The following is a 21,143-nucleotide window of genomic DNA, read 5'->3' as shown; positions in this document are numbered from 1 at the left end:
TTTATTATCATAAATATACATTTAGATTCAATATATTTCACACCATTGTTTGTGGAATATTAAATGGTTAAATCCAATTCATTGTTTATATGTTTAATACTCAACCCATACAGGTTTTCCTTAATGAAAATACGAGATATGTTTCTATATTTGGGTTTTCCTATTTTCGTATTAGGCGTAACAATAGGCTTGACGAGAGTACAAAGAGCAGTATAGATAAGCTATAAAATACCTATTATATAATGTATTCTATCAGGTTTTATTAGTTTTTCCACTCCTCTCAGATGTAACGTGATATAATATTCTATAATATTCTAGCTGCTCAATAACAATTATAATTTCGTTTTGCCCTTTATTTGATATAGATATGATCAACTACTGATGTGGTAGTATGTCTAAAGCTCGTCAATATTCTATTCACAATACTACCCAGTTACTGAAGTACTCAACACTTCATTCTGGATTGTTTTCTTAATAAGGAAATGTATATAAAACCCCATGTATTCTGTTTTCTATCAAATTATTATGGTGATATGATAACATTGGCAGCACATTGAATCTGCGATACAGACTGGAGTGGTCTTAGTGTAGCATATACATAGTAGAGTACTGAACAAAAGTTTAATACTTAGCCTGAATGTTTAGGCAATTTAGCGACAAAAGGGTGAAGACGATTGGCAGCAACTTGAACAGATCTAATAAAAGCTGCACATATTTTTACATAGAGTGTAATCAGATCCTTCCAAGAAAGCATTGCATTCTTATACCAATATCTTGTTATAAGAGCTGGGCTCGAAGATTTTCTGTTCGACATTTTCTTCAGATTTTTTATCTTTAACGCGTTATTTATTACTATTGTAATTTTACTCAATGAGTTTTAAGTATATTGCTGTAGTTCTTCCATTTACTCGGCTTGCATGTTAAACATGTAATTTATCCTTCTTTATAGATTTCCAATAGATTTCGACAAGTTTTCATGATGGTGTTTAATTTACAGTAAATGTGTTGTTTCTGTGATGGTCTGATTTAGAGTCTTCAGTATCTTTGTTTATATCTTGTCAGTTTGTACTTTAGTCTTTTAGCTTTGGCTGCAAATTCCTTTTCCAGCTTATGTCATCTGTAAATTAAGGTTTCAAATTTCGTGTTGGAAAGCTGCCTTTCTAATTCTTCCGTTAAATCGTTTCTGGCGTTTTCTAAACGTATTAGTTGTGTTACGCTTCATAATTACGAAACTCTGTAAGCTTTTTCATAACAATAAAACATTTGTTTACCAAGTTAGGGACATACCATCGTAAAATATATTGCCCCCTGCCTGGATTATGTTGCTCCGGTTCCATACGATGAGACAATAATATAATTGTAGTCGCATCCAGATATTTAGTTTGCTGTTGTTATACACATATTAAAGGGTATATTTTAAATAATTCTCTTCATTATCGGTGGCTACATATGAATGCTTTCCTTTGAGATATATTTAAAATCTTTATAGAATTCAAAATGATTACTAAGAAAGTGGAAAACTTTGTTTATGACAAACAAGTTACAGGGATATGTGAATATATAATATACTGCGCATATATAACTATGTGCATGTTTAGTCCAAGAATCTCAAATGTAGATAGGTTGGCAGATTGATACAAACCTAGGTAGGGGGATAGGTAGGTAGGTAGGTAGGTAGGTAGGCTGATAAGTATGAATTTATGCATGTATATACGTATTAATCTTTATATATTCCGTTTACTTAGATAAAAATACACGTTAAAAAACTTTTAAAATCTTGTGAAATAAATCCAGATTAATGGTCAAAAAATACAAACGCATGCGCACACATACACTCATACATACACACACACATGAATATATGTATACATATATATATGTGTGTGTGTGTATGTATATGTATATGTATATATATGTATATACATATATATATATATATATATATATATATATATATATATATATATACATGTGTGTGTGTGTGTGTGTGTGTGTGTGTGTGTGTGTGTGTGTGTGTGTGTGTATACAGAACGCGAGAGAGTTCAAATTTACAGAAAACAAAAGACGAAGATGAGTGAAAGAACAAGCAGGTGTGTTACTTTGAAGCTCAGGAAGAATGGAAAAGTCTTTGAGGTTTCGAGCCTATGCTCTTCGGCAGAAAGAATTGAGAGGGGAAAATTGGAGAGAGAACGAAAACAGATGGAGCAAAAGATGTGTAGCAATTAACATATATATATATGCCATTCAATGTGAATTTGAAAACAGATAAATTATAAACGCCAAGTTCAGAATAGATGCAGCTGATGAAGGAAAAATTCCATAAGTCGCTTGTCTGTTTTCCTATGTGTTCGTTCTGTTGTCTGTAAACAAAGTCCATTTTTGTGCTTTTTGTTCCCGCTTATTTTTCTGACGTCCTGTACCCGGATATGCATCTATATATACATGTAGATGTAGGTGTGTACATATATGTATGTATACATGCATATGCTCATATATCATTTGTATTATTATATTATCGAACGTGACGCGTCCATTTGCAAGAAGTTTCAACTTTATATATATATATATATATATATATACATACATATAGTTGAAATTTACAGAAAAACAAAAGACGAAGACAGGTGTGTGACCAATAAGCAGGTGTATTAGTTTGACGCTCGGAAAAGTGAAAAAGTCTTTTACCTTTCGAGCCTACGCTCTTCAGCAGAAAGGAATAAGAGAAAATAAACAGAGAGAGAATAAATATATATATATATATATATATATATATATATATATATATATATAGAGAGAGAGAGAGAGAGAGAGAGAGAGAGAGAGAGAGAGAGAGAGAGAGAGACATGCATATCTGTGTAATAATTTTATTGGAGTATCTTAGTACAACTTCGACGGTGGTGATGGAGGTGGTGGTGGTCGTCGTCGTCGTCGTCGTCGTCGTCGTTGTGGCAGCGGTGGTAGTAGTAGTAGCAGTAGTAGTAGTAGTAGTAGTAGTAGTAGTAGTAGTAGTAGTAGTAGTAGTAGTAGTAGTTTTGTTGTTGTTTTTGTTATTGTTTTTGTTAATATGGCTTTTATCGTATTTGGTTCTGTCAAAATTCAAATTAATCGACGAAGGTATTAGTCATGAAGGTTTTAATGGTTGTGATAGCCATAGCAACATTGTTGCCGTTGGGGGTTCTGGTACAAGAGGTAGTGGAGCTGGGCGATAGTAGTGGTGAGGTGCAGTTTTGCTTCTATTACTACTCATAGTAGAACGATTGTTATTTTTCTGATGATGGAGTTGGCGGTCATGGTTTTAGTGGAGACGTTTTTCGAAGTCGTTATTTATCTTCGTAAGTGAATGCCATTGCATTAGTAGTACTTTACAGTTCTTATTTCTTGAATATCCCATTACGAGGGAAATTTCTCTAAAGTGACGGACCATCTGTTTTTTTCTTTTTCCTAAACAATATTTCTTTCCTGTCACAACATTATTTCGTTTGTCTACTTCACGGAATGACCTTCGTTATTACCTATATATCTTATTTATACAGATTTTATTTATCTTAAAGGAAAACGAAATTTCACAAAGAATGGCGTCTCTCAAATAAAACTAAAATATATCTCAATATACAAAAGGACAACTGAATTTCCATAACAAATAACAAAACAAAACAGAAGTAAATGAAATATTACGATTACTAATTGTGTTATGAATTACAAATAGCCGGATGGCTAATCTGTTATAGCATTCGATAAGATAAAACATCCATTACATTTGACACTAACAAATTAAACCCTATTTTAAGACTTACGGCGAAGATCGTAAATATAAGGTATTAAATAAAAGGCTGCTTTATATCCTCGTACTTTCGGTTAATTCAATTGAAAAAAAAATAATCATTGTAAGAAAAATACCTTTTTAAAAATTAGGAATAAGTATATCTTACTTCACACAGAGTTGAATAAATGAATATATAAATGCATCTCAAGGAATTACTAACTTCACGAAGAGATCTTACATTTAAGGACGAGTAAAGAGTTTGATATAATTCTATTGGCGATCACAATATTCTCAGAAATTCGTAGCGTAAAGTATTACCAGTGCAAAATGTTCATAATTGTGAATCAAACAGAATTAAGACATATGACACTCCTGTATATATAAAATCACCAATAATTAGTTTTGATCTCACTGACTGACTGATTGATTAATTGATTAATTGATTCAATGATAGTTCCTCCTAAATTTAAAGAGATTTGCCAAGATTGGAAGGCAAAGAATTATAAGCAGAAGGATTTTGTAAAATTATAATTTTTGTTTCATTATATTCTTTTCAACCATGTGAAGCTGGCAGAGCCGTTTAAAGTGTCCTATATTTCTTTCCTGTTTTCTGTTCTGTGGGGTAGTTCAAATGTCATCTTTGCTTTTTTACCCCTTTCTCCGTCAAAAAATATGATCCCAACTCAGTGTAGTTGTTTGGCGGTATTGTTGCAGATACCTTTACATATTAAGCTTCTTAGCGTCTAAATAGCAATGCTTGAATAAACATTAATGTTTTATTACATCACTCCTTGCTTTCCTATGTAACAAATCATTGGGACAGAGAAGAGAGACTTGCAAACGTGGGTAACAACAGGTCTGCCATTACAATATTTTGCCCAAGTCTGAGCCTCAAATTAGAGCTTTCCTGGTCTAGATTTTGAGACACACGGTTGCCTATAAGGCACTGCATAGTGTATCATATATTTTTATGTTATGTGAATACATTTCATGATGCACTCTAGTGCACAGTGCGTCACCTAAAAGAACATTATATACAGACACACGCATTCACACTAATGCAATATTCTCATAAACACACACACACACACACACACACACGTATATATATATATATATATATATATATATATATATATATATATATATATATATATATATATATATATATATATATATATATATATATATATGTATGTATATACAGTCTGTTATAGTTTGTCATACCGGCCATGATGAAATACCACAAGGTATAGAAAATACGTATTCGCCTTTATATATTTATATATTTAATCCTTTATATTGAACACTCAATATTTCATATATTCAATAAGACATATTCCATATATTCAATAAGACATATTCCATATATTCAATAAGACATTCAATACTTCATTTCATTGTACCAACCATCTTTTTTTATATTATATATTATATATTCCATATTCTATATCCCACATAAATTTTACAAGAATATAAATAAAAAACATAAAAAACAGACAGAGTTGGAACTCTTTTAAATAAAATAATATATATATACATATATGTGTGTGTGTATTTGCATAGAGAGAGAGAGAAATAATATATATATGTATGAGTATACATACATATATATATATATATATATATATATATATATATATATGCACTAAACTGGGATCCTGCACAGTAGATCGAGCTCAGAGTTATGACTTTGCAATACAAACAACAAACAATATATGTATTTGAGAGCATAAGTATGCTTTTACGTTGATATGCTTAAATTTATAAAATATATAAGAATATAAATATATATGTATATTTTTACATATGCATGCAAGCATACAGACACACACATATATATATATGTCTATCTGTGTGAGTATTTGTGTATTTATGCGTGTACGTGTGCATGTGCATGTGTGTGTGCGTGTGTGTGGGAGCGTAGTTGTCTAAACTTTATCTTAGGATAACGTATAGGAAATGTACGCCATAACTTTGACAGCGAACGCTCACACATATCAACCCTGTGACACGTATGTCAATAGGGCTACTCATTTCACTTCCTCTCTGTCAACTTGTTAAAATACTTCAGACTTAATACAAGAATTCTTATTCTTCAACAGATTTACTTGAGCGGATATAATGCTCAGCACTCTAGTCGCCTCTTCTCGTTTGCTCACAAGACATTAATGCAAATGGCCGCCGATATATTTGTTCATGTAAAGTATTATTATCATTTAAGTTTGCATACTTCGGATTGTTCCTCTAATTTAGAGGAAATTGATGGGTTTGTCACTTAATATTAAAAATTCAAGTATTAGTTGACCTCTTATTTGATTTCTTATTTCTTGCTTATTTATTTATTTATCTGTTCATTTATATTTCCGTGAAATTTTATTATTTTCATCGCTCAACTATGGATTCTTTTTAAGTATTTAATGTATTGTATTATGTATTTGTGGAGACGCAGTGATTAGGGCAGCGAACTCGCGGTCGTGGGATCGTGGTTTCGATTCCCAGATCGGTCGTTGTGAGCGTTTATTGAATGAAAACACATAAAGTTCCACGTGGCTCCGGCAAGGGGTGGTGGCGAACCCTGCTGTACTTTTTCACCACAACTTCTTCTCACTCTTTCTTCCTATTTCTGTTGTACTTGTATTTCAAAGGGCCAGCCTTGTCACACTCTGTGTCACGCTGAATTTCCCAGAGAACTACGTTAAGGGTACACGTGTCTGTGGAGCACTCAGTCACTTACACGTTAATTTCACGAGCAGGCTAGGCTGTCCTGTTGATTGGATCAACTGGAACCCTCGTCGTCCTAACCGACGGAGGGCCACGACGATTGTGTATTTATATTTTAAAATATCTCAAAATCAATCTTGATGTTGTACAATGTTGAGAGGCATAAATTTACTTCAGTTACTAAAAATTAACTTCAATAAGAAAACGTTACCAAATAGATTTGTTGCTAATATTTCTAAAAAAAACTTTCTCTTGTATTTTTACCCTTCCTTTTTTATACACTAATGATATTTGACAGGAAAATAATTGCCTAATAATCTAGTTTCGAATCTCAGTTGCATTTCATATCCTCCTACTAGCGCATATATATGTAATATATATTTGCCCACACGCTTTTAGATTTTACGTTGAATTCACTTGAGTTATAAATGTGTGGATGAATTCTGTATGCCTTCAACAATAAAACAAATTCCTTCTGTGATTAGGTTCATTTGATATATTTTTAAATATATGTTGCTTTTTTTCCAGGTATTGAATTGGGAAGTCGCAAAGAGAATTCCGAATTTTTAAACGATCTGCATAGAATGCCTTTTTATAAATCAAGTGAGTACGACAATATAAAACATATATTTTGTTGTTGTTCTTTTTTTTTTAAATTGCAATTCTGAAATAACAATAAGAATGAAAAAGAACATGAATTTCGATGATAGCGTGGTTATTACAATGCATAATTTAAACACTGATATTTTTCATTTCGTAACGTATTACAAGTTATTTCTTTGTAAATTCGTTTGGTCAAAATACGTAGCAGCTCTTTATTGCTGTCTGAGTATGCATGTATGAAAATGCGCTTCTCAGTCAAACGTGGCTCTTGTATATTGAATAATTTTCTTTATTACTATAGTTTGTCTGCATTGTTAATCAACGTCAAAGAACATTCTCAGTTAATATTATACCTTTTGTCTTTTCGTATGTCCATTACATTTAGAAACGCATGGAATTTTGATCTTAGCTATATAAAAATAAAACATCCTCTTGAAAATCATCATCAAGCAAATATCACTATTCCTGAGGCACGTAATTTTTCCACATTATTTTGATAACACGTTCAGCCGCAAATATTCCACAGAAAATTACGCAATTGTCTTTGCATTAATGGCGTTAACTGATAATGTCATAATAAATTCTGATTTCCACATTACGCATTCTTACAGTTTCACAAATATATACTTTCATACGTACATACATATACACACACACACATACATATATATATATATATATATATATATATATATATATGTATATATACATATATGTATATATACATACATATACATATATATATATATATATATATATATATATATATATATATATATATATGTGTGTGTGTGTGTGTGTGTGTGTGTGTGTGTGTGTGTGTGTATTTCACATATTCTTCTATGTATTTGTATGTGTGCATGTAAAGAAAACCCAAATGTGACTTGAAAACGATTAAAGGAAATGAATTTGTATATCTATATATGTGTATGTATATGTATATATAATTTTTTTTATATGTATATATGCATATATATATGAGTGTGTGTATATGCATATATGCATATATATATATATATATATATATATATATATATATATATATATGTATATACATATATACATATATATATATATACTCTCTCACTCTTCCACCTTGACTCTCTCGTTGCTCACACGAGACTAACAGCTATTCTCTCTTTCTTCCACTTCCTTCCTAAAGACAAGACATGCTTTTGTCTGTCTCTTTTCAAAGCTCGTTTTTCCAAGCGTTCACCACTTCACATCGTCTCGGCTTAACAGCCCTCACCGTTTCTTTTTACTGTTTTGTTCTCACTGTCCTGCTTTTGTTACCATTTTCACCCTTCAGAAAAAATCCTAAATTTTATTTAATTTGCTTTGCAGGAAGGACTGTTTTAATCAAGTCGCGTCTTGTCCTTACCTTCGAAACACGGAGTAGATAAAACAGGGGACAACTGATGAATGGAATGTTTTTTTTATGGTGCACGTCTCGTTTCTCTGTTTGTTTCTTTCGTTGTTCGAAAAAAGTTCGTTTTCTGTATTTTTGTTTTCTATGTTCTCGTTTCTCATTCTGTCCACTTTTTTATGTCCTGTACCCATATATTCAAGTATATATACATATATATTTAGGTATGTACATATATATATATATATATATATATATATATATATATATATATATATATGTATGTATGTATATATATATATATATATATATATATATATATATATATATATATATATATATATGTATATATATACATATATATATATGTACATACCTAAATATATATGTGTATATATACATGAATATATAATGTATGTATATATATATATATTTATATGTATATATATATAAATATATATACATACATATACATACATATACATATATATATATATATATATATATATATATATATATATATATATATATATATATATATATATATATATATATATATATATATATATATATATATGCATAATATACGTATATATTCGATCAACTATGGGAAGAATAATAAATTAGATTGTTTGAAAAAGAACACGAACAAGTAAACTTCACATTCCTATATGATACGTTATAAATTTCTAAGACGTAATACGCTACTGCGAAGTAACACGTTTGATGCTGCAAATTCCTTCGATCTTTAGATCACTACTAACATGACTAGGCAAACGATATATTTCCAAAGAGCATTAGAATTATTACGTAATGCTAGTAATATTATCAAATGCATCTTTGAAAGAGTAGGGGACATATTTCTGTTTTGCTTTTTTTTCTTTTCTTTTTTTTTCCATTGGTTTGCGTGAGTTGAGTACTTCCTAGATATCAATGTAGTTTACATGAGTTACAGCTCAAGACGCTTAGGTTTCGTTCTAGGAACAGGAAATATCAACTAACTACCTGGTGCACAAAAGGGATAGAGATGCAGGAAAAGCGGTAAAATGTGACAACCGATACAGACTTTGTGGAGTTCAAATTGAAAATATCACCCACATCATAAGCAGTTGTCTGAAAACGTTATCACAGTATTATCTACCGATGAGACATGACGTTGTAGCTAGGACACTCTATAATGAAATCCGTCGGGAGAATAATCCCGAGAACAAAGAAATAAAAACCCACAATACGGTAGAAGCCATAGGCACTCATAATGAAAAGGAATACTGGCGGAATGTACCAGTGAAGACCTTAATAAAATTTAAGCACAACAGACCTGATATAATAATGATTTAGGATAGAGAAGAGAATCTGTGCGCAGTTGTGGAAATTAGCTGCCCAGCGGATTTTAACATAAAGTTGAAGATCAGTGAAAAAGAGAACACCTATGCTGAACTATTGAGAAATCTGCAGTTACTCTATCTAGATTACAAGTTACGGTTTATACCTGTAATTATTGGGGCCCTTGGATATGTAACACACTACCTAAATACCAATCTTGAGAAATTAGGCTTCTCAAAAGCAGAAAAGAGAAAGCTAATTCGAAGACTTCAGATCCAATCCATTACTGGAACTGTAAATGTCTGTAAAACTTTCCAGAAGTTTATCATTTAAATATATATGAGCATGCCTAGATATGTAACATATATACATAAATATATGCATAAAACATACAAATATGCACTTACATACATATATACATACATACATACATACTCATGCATTTGCTTGGATGTATGCATACATACATAAATATATACATAGGCAAGAAAGACCTAAACCTTAGAGAGAATATATTACATCAAATGCTTGTCATGGAGTACCAATAAGTTTAGGACATCCCACTATACAAGCTATTCCATGCAATTAAAGAGCATGACATCCCATTAAATATCTTCAGCAGAAAAGGCAGAAAACATGAATGGGCAACAAATGTAGGTTGTGCAATCCGAGGCTGAAGACAACACCTTTACTGTTGCCAACCGAGAGAATGTCTTGGAGATACTATCTTCGCATAATTCCTAATGTGGAGAATCCTAATAATCTGGAACATGATAAGAAAAAGTAGCAAGTAACGACGACTATATTGAGACCGATGAGTCAAAAGCATATTGGTGAACTTAAAAATTAAAACACAACCAGCCAGACATTATTCTGTGGCGCCGCAAGAAAAATTATGTCTTGTTGTGCAAATTAGCTGCCCTCTGGACATTAATTTGGCCAGAATGTGGTCAAAAAAAAAGGAAAGAGGTGAGTGAATATCAATGGACCATCGGTAATGAGTTTGCAAATCGCATACCAAAGATACCCTTTTGGCTTCATACCTGTTATTATTGGAGCAAGAGGATATGTACCAGCCCACTTGGAGTAAAGAATGGCAGAGCTTGGATTTTTGAGCAGGAAATGCAGTTATTCACATCGCAAATATCTTGGACAAAATGATCACAATATCTTGGACAACAAAAATAGGCAAAATCTTGATATTTAAAGGATGATGAATCTAAGAAGCTTTCCTTCGCAGCCTTGCTATCAAATCAGTGACTGATCAAAATTAAAATCAAAAAGGGAAAAAGAGAACATATATAGACTCATACATACAAGCATACATATGTGTGCATATGTGTATGTATGCATATGAATGTACGCGTGTTTTGACCATGTTGGCGCAGATCATGCTAGTGTGTGATCTGTGTGTCTCTGTGTGTGCCTGTATGTGTGTGGCTGTGCTTCTGTGTGTCTGTGTTTCTGTATATCTTTGCATGTGTGTGTATATATATATGTGTGTGTGTGTGTGTGTGTGTGTGTGTGTGTGTGTGTGTGTGTGTGTGTTTGCACTAATTTGAGGCAATGACAAATCCAGTCAAAACGTAGTGTTGTTTGTTAAGAACATTACGTTTGTAAGAACACTCAAATTGACTGCAATGTCCTCTACTGCCACTAACCTTATTCTAAATCACTAACATGTATATACTATATATTTACTCATCTATTTATTTATTTTGATTTTGCTTGATTTGTTCTCTTCTATCCATTACTATTACTATTATTTGTAAGATAAGAGTTTGGGCTGGGGTTGTGTCCTGAAATTTTCCTTTCCATTGATTTCGGCCAACTTCTAAAGAATCTACTTTACTCAGAACTGCTAGTGACAAGCCCACTCGCAATCTACACTCTTTCATATAAAGCGCCTTTATCTCTCTTCACTGACATGTCTCCTACAACCATATGCCCACCGTTGTCGTTTACGGTATACAGATACCTTAATCAATATCAACATATGTGTTAGACATATCCTAGTTTTCACATCAGTTTCCAGTCATCCTAAGCATTATCTTCACATTATCATCCCATCGCTCAACAATTCCTTACCGTTTTTCTACGAACATCATTTCATTCCGATCCATTTCTACTTTCTCTCGTTTTCATCACATTCCATCTAACCTCAACACTAAACTTCTTTTTTCTTCTTTCTTTTATTATTTTATTTATTTATATATTTCTTTTGTGTCATTTAAAAACAAATCATTTTGCTTCTAGAATTTCTTATGCCTTCAGTTTTAGTCTCTTCGCCATCGCCTCCTTGTCTTCTCTCTCTATTGTGTGTCTGTGTGTGTGTGTGTGTGTGTGTGTGCATGCATATATGTATATGCATATACATGTATATATATATATATATATATATATATATATATATATATATATATATATATATATATATATGAATATATGTATTTACATGCATATATACTTATAGATACCTATATATAATATATACATGTGTGTGCATCTACATTTATGTGCGTGTGTGTGTGTATATATATACATACATATATATATATATATATATATATATATATATATATATATATATATACGTACATACTTACATACATATACACACGCATACATATATATATACGCATACACACATGTATATATATATATATATATATATATATATATATATATATATATATATATATATATATATATATATATATATGTGTGTGTGTGTGTGTGTGTGTGTGTGTGTGTGTGTGTGTGTGTGTGTGTGTGTATATATATATACATATATATTCTCATATTCCTTCACTTTACTTTATCACCTTCTTTTCTGCATGTCTTTTCGTTTCTTCTTAAAACGTACATATACGCCTACACTCACTCATACCAACTATCCCGTTCCTTTTTCCCTTTATATCCCGCTAAATCATATACATATTCATTCTATCTGCCACTATTGCTCCCGATCTTTTTCCTCTATTTCCATACATATATCTCGCGCTTTCCCTCTATCTATCTATCTATCTATCTATCTATTTATACCGAAGGGCTTGGTAAAAATTATTAATTAATAATTTATTAATAAATTGATAATCCTTTACCCTTTTAATTGTAATAATTATCTATCTATCTATCTATCTATCTATCTATCTATCTATCTATCTGTTTGTCTGTTTGTCTATCTGTCTACCTGTCTCTCAGTCTATCTATTTTTCTATATATCTATCTATTTATTTATCTATCTATCTGTCTGCCTGTTTGTCTATCTGTCTATCTATTTCACCACTTTACAGTCGAAAGGGAATGCAGTATGCCTATTTTCCAGTCGACGATTTTAGTAACCCACGCTCACGATTTCTCTCTCTTTCCCTCACTCCCTCTCCCTTTCTCTCTCTCTCTTTCCCTCCCTCTGTCCATATATCTTTGCATGTCTCCTTCGTTGTGTTCCCCTTTTTGAATGTGATGACAGTTACTTCCACACGCTCTCTCAGTGACTTTCACAATCTCACACTCCCTAGTTTTTTTTTACACTTTCTTCCCTTCTTCTCCTTATCCTCCTTCTCATAGGTGAAGACAGAATACACACACTTCCTATTTCTGCTGTCAGTCAATTGTCACCAATAAACAATGATTGCATTGTCATACTATTGGACCTATACGCTCAAAGTAATTGTCCAACAGCTTCCATTCAATAAATGAATTCATGCTGCTTGACTACCTAGCTCACTCATACGATTGAATTTATTGCTGAAGATGGTAATCTGAAGATTTTCGACAATAAAACAAAAGACAAAAACTATTATTGGTTGTGCTTAAAACTATTAAAAGCATACCGCTTAATATCTTTAATATCAGTTTGTTGTAATGACACAAGGCCAAATCTTCCAGCATAAAAGGGGTATTATCGATTTAATAGGATCCTGGGTAATACTTCTACTTATTGTAGAGACCTCGATAAAAGTGGATGCTTCTTGTGAAATTTGAACTTGAAAAATGTCTATGTAAAAGCGCAACGGAATACTTCAGAAATTTGATTTTATGCCTCAGTAAGAAATCAACGTTAAAATAATTGATGAATATATTAAAGCATTTCCACGTATGATTCGGTATGTTTGTGGCGTAACAAAACAAATAATCGCCATAGTTATATCACATATGGCAAACCTGTATGTAACGAACCAGTGAGGAAACTTTTAGAATGGTCCCTAAACCTACTAAAAATAACACTTAAACGTCGCTGAAATCACACCCTACAATCTTAAAAATTAGGGTGGTCACGGCTGAGACATTTTTTTACTCTAGTGCGACAAACTCAAAATTAATGAGAAGGTAATAACGTATAGAAACAGTGGCTCCAAACATTTTAAGGTTTCGAAAAATATTGACAGTTAGACTTTTCTATTAACAGATTAATTAAGAGAATTAATACTGTTTGTGTTCTTTCAAAATGTATTTTGATCAGAATAATTATGATGCTGTGATACAAAAGGATTTAGACACTTTGCTGTAGAGTTGAATGAATTACAATTTTCTCAGAAAGTTACTAATCTTTTTAGTGATGGGTAAACTAAGAATGAACGTTTCTTAGGAGGTATTTTCTTTTTTCCTATTTCTTTCAAACAGTGAGTTTGTGTTGGTTTGTGTTGATACACAATGTAAATATTTGATTCGAATATCTACACAAATATTTACTTTTTTAGTGTAAACACATTTAATAATCTGTATTTCATGAATAAAATAATAGCTGTTACGTCCACTATAATTCCATTCGCATCCGGGATATATTATAGAAATAAACATCGACTTGACTCCGTATATTATTCTACCAACCTCAGTGGGATGAATGGTGGAGATGTTTGTTGATATTACTAAATTTAGCATTAGCAATTATATTTAAGTCATTTACAAATGGTGTACAAATGGAGTTCGGCGAAAACAATCTCCTGGTATAATTCCATTCATATCTAGGATACATTTTATTATACAAATCAACCTAACACTCCACTGATACTTTATTTTATCGATTCCAGAAGAATGAAAGGCAAAGTTGGATTTCAACTCAGAACGTTGAGAGCAGTAACTAAATATCACAAAGCATAATACTCATCAATGCAACCATATTGTTTCACTTCATATGTATTACTTTCATTTATACCCAGTCATATATATATACCGAGTATATATATATATATATATATATATATATATATATATATATATATATATATATATATATACATATAATAACATAAATAATATATAAATATATGCATATATCCATACATATATGTACATACCTACATCTATATGTATACATACATGAATATATGGGTACAGGACATCACAAAAAACGTTAAACACAATGAGAAACGAAAACATAAAGACGAAGACAAAATGAACTTTTTTTCGAACAACGAAAAAACCAGAGAAACGAGACATGCAACATAAAGAATATTTCCCTTCTTCAGTTGTCCCTGTTCCATCTACTCCGCGTTTCGAATGCAAGGACAATACGCGACTTCGTTAGAACAGTCCTTCCTGCAAAAAGCAAACTAATTAAATTTGGAATTTTTTGCGGAGAGTGAAAGTGTAAACAAGAACAGGACAGTGAGAACAAGACAGTAAAAGACAGTAAAAACAAATGGTAAGAGCTGTTAGGCCAAGACGATAAAAAAATTATTATTTTGAACGCGAAGTTAGATGTGAATGAGAGACAAAAAAATTCACGTCTCAGGGCTGACCTGAGGATAAATACCACTAATATTATCAGCAACAACGAGCCTAAGAAGGAAACTCTTGGTTGCTTAGCCTGCCAGAAAATGCACTGAAATCTCTCATTATTTCACAAGAAAAGGTGTTACAGTCAAGATGGGAATGGACTTTTATTACAGGTATGTCTTCCCTATCAATGCAGTCCTGGGATTAAACAATAGCGACAGCCCTTACCTCTCAACAGATCTGTGACAAATCTATCTTATCTACTTTTTACCGTAACAACAACAAAGAGGAGATTTACATGTATCAGCAGGTAACGACATGAAGCGAAATACGTACAGCTAATACGTTGATGAAACGGTAATTTAACTAACTTCGGAAATATCCTGGGATGGAAAAACTCCAAACTTTTAAAACATTAAATAAATCTGAAAAATTGCTTTGCTGTTCTGTAACAGCATGATTTTACTGGATACAGAGGATTAAAGTTGATATAGGCGTTGGTTTGTCTTCGGTTTTCTGGATTTTAAAACAAAAAGCACCAGGTTGAGCTGCATAGAGATGTCATTCTGATTTAAGTTCAAAATGATGTGAAATATTGTACGCAAAGTATCTACATTGCATGAAGTCTTATTTAGTGCCAAGAACGCTAGAAAAGCCAACAACTATTATGCATTATACGTCAAAAACTGTTTGTAATGCGAGAATTTGACGTGTTAAAATGCCAGTTGTAATTCAAGAGATTTTGGAATAAATTAAAGCAAAAAAACAAAAAAAAAAGCTTCCTGAGACGTTTTGAAGGATGTCCAAAATTTTATGAATTAATGAATATGAAGTAATACTAGAATGATTGAGAAAAGAAAGAAAAAGAAAGAAAGATTTCTTTGAAAATTATCATCTAATCACATTGACCTCCAGCTCAGATCTGTGTTCCGAGCCGTTGCCTATTCTATCAGTGTTACGATATCTTCTGTTTTTCTTACCTACATACATTTTATGTTATAAAAAGTGATTGCTCAGTCTCTCCATTACATTGATGTTTGCCAGACTAATTGCACGGTGTACTACACGTTAGATGCCGAAGCGATCGCAGAGCAACTGAAAAGTAGAATGAGCCATCCGGTTCTGGAATTCAATGCACGAATTGAAAGAACGATCATAGGTCCAAACCCTAAAAATTAGACAATGCGCCCTCACATGTCTCTTATCTTGTATCTTTTACTTGTTTCAATCGCTAGACTGCGGTAATGCTGGGGCACCGCCTCGAATTCTTAGTTGAATGATTCGACCCCAGTACTTCTTTTTTTTTTTTAAGAAGTGGTACAAATTCTATCGGTCTCTTTTGCCGAAGCCGAACCAATAAGTAAAGGGGACACAAACACACTCACACCGGTTGTTAAGAGGTGGTAGTGGGACAAACAGACACACATACACACACACACACACTCATTTATATATATATATATATATATATATATATATATATAGAGAGAGAGAGAGAGAGAGAGAGAGAGAGAGAGAGAGAGAGAGAAGACGGATTTCTTTCAGTTTCCATCTACCAAATCCACTAACAAGACTTTGGTCGACCCGAGGCTATAGTAGAAGACACTTGCCCAAGGCGCCACATAGTGCGACTGAACCCGGAACCATGTGGTTGAAAAACAAACTTCTTGCCACACAGCCACGCCTGCACCTTTTACCACACACCCACATGTGTGTGTGTGTGTGTGTGTGTGTGTGTGTGTGTGTGTGTGTGTGTGTGTGTGTGTGCGTGTGTACGTGCGTGTTGTACATATATTCCTAATTGTACAAATGTGTATGCATCTGCTAAGAGTAGCATCCATGTTTTGTTTCGTTTTATATATTTTTTTGTGTACGCATTTCCATACATGTGTTTATATATGTATTTGTGTTTAATTCCATACAGTCCGTCTATGCGGCTGTCTTGTCTCCTAATTCTATGTAAAATATTTCCTGTCTTTATGTGTCTGCATGTGTATGCATGTGTATGCCTGTACGTAGATGTATAGGTGTGTGTATAGGTGTGTGTGTGTGTGTGTGTGTGCGTGTGTGTGTGTGTGTGTGTACGTCTGTTCATACCTATCTATCTATCTTTTTCTTTCTCTCTCCTTCTATATAATATAAATATATGTACATGTATGCGTATAAAAAATGGGTGCTTTTGTGTCCTGGCGATCGCGTGTATTTGTTATGTTCACCATATTCGCTAGGCATCTTGTCTCAGACAAACTTCCGATGCAATTTATTTTCTTTTCCTCTTGCCGTACACTTCCTACCTGCACTTCCTACCTACTCTTCAAGTTGACTTTCTTCAAAAAACACTGATATTCATTACATGTTCGTTCTTCGATTATGTTACTTTAGGAATATTTCTTTTCTCCAGTTATTCGCTCTATAATGTAAGACTTGTAAGAAACTTCTAGAATTATTAATTTGAAACTTTTTGTACACTGGTAAGCGTTCTTTCAAGACCAACAGTTTCATTTAACCATTTAAAAGCCAATTTTTTTTTCCACATATTTAATGGGATTTGGATTACTTTTATTCCGCTGATCTTTCCATTATGTTGGATCTTGAAATTTCCTCTCATTATATTCAGTGGTTAGACAAATATTTTTCGGTTCTTTTAAAAATATAAGTATATTTTTTCGACTAGTTTCAGTGCCAGAGAAGTGCCCCCAAATAACATTCATGTTAGCTACCAATTTCAGTTAATCATCTCACACTTTCGGTCCATTTTATGCTTTAAAATACTACTTAAACATATTTTTTTCCTTTACTCACTGAATATCCTACAATCAACTAACAATCAAGCGTTATTTTTCTCCTTACGGCATTTATAAACCAGTCAGCCAATACCCTCTATATATTGATGTGTGTGTGTGTGTGTTTTGTGTCTGTGTGTGCGTGTGTCTGTGTGTCTGTGTGTGTCTGTGTGTCTGTGAGTCTGAATTTGTATCCCCATCACCGCTTGACAACCGGTGTTGGTGTGCAAACTTAGCGGTTCGGGATTAAGTAGATAGATTAAGTAGATAGATTGAGAGACCGATAGATTAAGTACTAGGCGTAGAAAATAAGTCTTGAGATCGATTTATTCGATTAAAATCCTTGAAGGCGGTACTCCAGCGTGGTCGCATTCAAATGACCGAAACAGAAGGAAAATAATATTAAAAGAAGATATATATATATATATATATATATATATATATATATATATATATATATATATACATGGTGGTTGTCTACGCCTTACACAGAGTTTGCCGAACCTCCTGCACCTACACCTTAGCCCTTTCATGGCATCTGATGTGGCTTTTTAAACCAGTGTTTTGAAAAAACACCCACACAGATTGCACCTCTGATTTGCACTACCAATACTTGCAGGTAAGTTCTGCTCATTGTGGATCCTAAGATGTCTTTTAAGACCCCCATTGAATTTGCAAGCCCTCTGGCACACACCACATTCAAACTTGTGCATAGACATATAATCAGAATAGCTGGTTGAATTTTGTTATATATATATATATATATATATATATATATATATATATATATATATATATATATATATAAAGAATAAAGTCCTCTTCGCTCACGAATGACCATAGAGTTTGCACCTAGGAGGTTCCCCGCCAAGGAACAAGTCTGGGCAAGGTTGTTCGTGGTAAACCAACTGACATCCATGCATACAATCCTCCCCTTTCCACGCCATTAATGTTGTCCAAAGAAAAAGCAAAGGCCGATAAGCCTTTGCACCAGTAACCTGGCAGCTCATTTCTATAGCTAAATGAACTGGAGCAACATGAAATAAAATGTGTTGCTCAAGAACACAATACATAGCCCAGTCTGAGAACCGAACTCACTACCTTATGATTGTAAGCCCGATGAACTACACGTCTTCTCACACACAGACACACATACGCGCGCGCCTTCTCACACACAGACACACACACACACATACATGTGTGTGTGTGTATGTTAATGGATGTACATGATCTTTATATATATTCATATATATATATATATATATATATATATATATATATATATATATATAAAATTAAAATAATAAGGGCGGTAAATTGGATATTAATTTAATTAACACCAGTGGTCTAGGATAAAGAAAATTCTGAAAATTCAGAAGAATTATATTACATACATATGAGAAGGGATGACCACTAAGTGGACATCTTTTATGCTAGAGATAGACCATCTACGGTCAAACCACAAAAGAAAAGAATGTTCATTTGTCTAGCCCGTTCATGTTCTGGTGTACGCTGAATTTCCCAAGAGAACATTCTTTTCTTTTGTGGTTTGACCGTAGATGGTCTATCTCTAGCATAAAGGATGTCCACTTTGTTGTCATCCCTTCTCATATATATATATATATATATATATATATATATATATATATATATATATAAACTTAGATATAAAATTAGATATGTTTCGACCAAAGATTGGTCCATTCAAGTAGTGAGTTCTTATTGAATGAGTTGTATCCAGGTATCTGGTATTTCTTGAAAAATCTGTTTAGAGTCCGTTTAAAGCTGATCGGATCCTTTTCCTCTTTTATCTGTTTTGGGACAATGATAAACAGTGCAGGGCCTGTTGAGGAAAATAAATTATACCGCAGTGTACCTATATGTTGTGATCCTGAATTGGGCAGGGGACTTATGGCCCGTGATCCCGGTCTTGGATGAACCTTGAAACTAATGTTCAGATCGTTTGGGCAATGCTGGCGGTATATTCTCAACATCGTACAGATGATGGACCGCTCGTGGCAGTGCTGGAGAGAGGAGAATTTCAAGGCTTTAAGGCGGTTCCAGTAATTGATACCAGTCATGCCTTCAATTCGTTAAGTGAGTGCCCTCTGGGGTGATTCAATCCTCGAGATGTTTTGTTTTGTATGGGGAGACCACAAGGGGCAGCAGTATTCGAGGTGTAGCCGTACAAAGGAGGAGAAAAGTGGAATGATGACACCTTGTTCTCTGGACAGGAAGGTTCTTAAGATCCAGAAGCTCATCCTATGAGCTATATTGACCTTATTGTTGATGCGGGTACTCTAATTGAGATTGTTGTCAACAATTACACCCAGATCTCTGATATTATTGGATGCAGTGAGCGATTCCTCTGAAGGAAGTGAGTATGGCTGTTTTATATATATATATATATATATATATATATATATATATATATATATATATATATATATATATATATATATATATATATATACACATATATAATTATTAACTATAATTGAGGGAACACGAAATGTCAGCGATGTTAGAAATAAGAATCGAAACATACTCAAATAAGCCACCATTTCACTGAAAACACAAGCTGACAAAAATCGAGGGATCCCTCGATCTTCGTCAGTGTGTTGGATTTTCAGTGAAACGTCTTAGTTGAGTATCTTTCGATTCCTATTTCTAGCAAACGCTGATATTTCGTGTACCCTCAATTATAATTAATAATTAATTATAGATCTATAAATTTGCTTTTTTAGCTTTAATGCTTGCTGGCCGGCCACTTTTATTATTATTGTTATTATCTATTGATGATAATAATATCCTGATATATATTTATATATATACGAAAACGTAGAACGATGAAATGAGT

The 21,143-nt window shown here is 32.8% G+C and overlaps 1 protein-coding gene across 2 annotated transcripts in view; it reads left to right on the top strand.

Moving 5' to 3' along the window:
• The window catches only part of LOC106868055 (uncharacterized), a 617,273-nt gene that overhangs the window by 457,597 nt on the left and 138,533 nt on the right, over positions 1–21,143 (top strand). The window contains exons 2-3 of one of the 2 annotated variants that reach the window (XM_089349408.1): positions 7,016–7,090; positions 8,435–8,637. In XM_089349408.1, the coding sequence (XP_089205534.1) occupies positions 7,016–7,090; positions 8,435–8,493 (134 nt within the window). In that variant the 3' untranslated portion in view covers positions 8,494–8,637. Of the gene's footprint in view, positions 1–7,015; positions 7,091–8,434; positions 8,638–21,143 lie in introns of those variants that run through there. The other variant, XM_052966216.2, reaches the window with a different exon arrangement.

This window comes from Octopus bimaculoides, chromosome 3 (assembly GCF_046866305.1).
Source record: "Octopus bimaculoides isolate indiv1 chromosome 3, ASM4686630v1, whole genome shotgun sequence".
Lineage (NCBI taxonomy): Eukaryota > Metazoa > Mollusca > Cephalopoda > Octopoda > Octopodidae > Octopus > Octopus bimaculoides.
The sequence above is the reverse complement of the archived record's forward strand: the minus strand, read 5'-3'. Positions and strand labels throughout refer to the sequence as shown.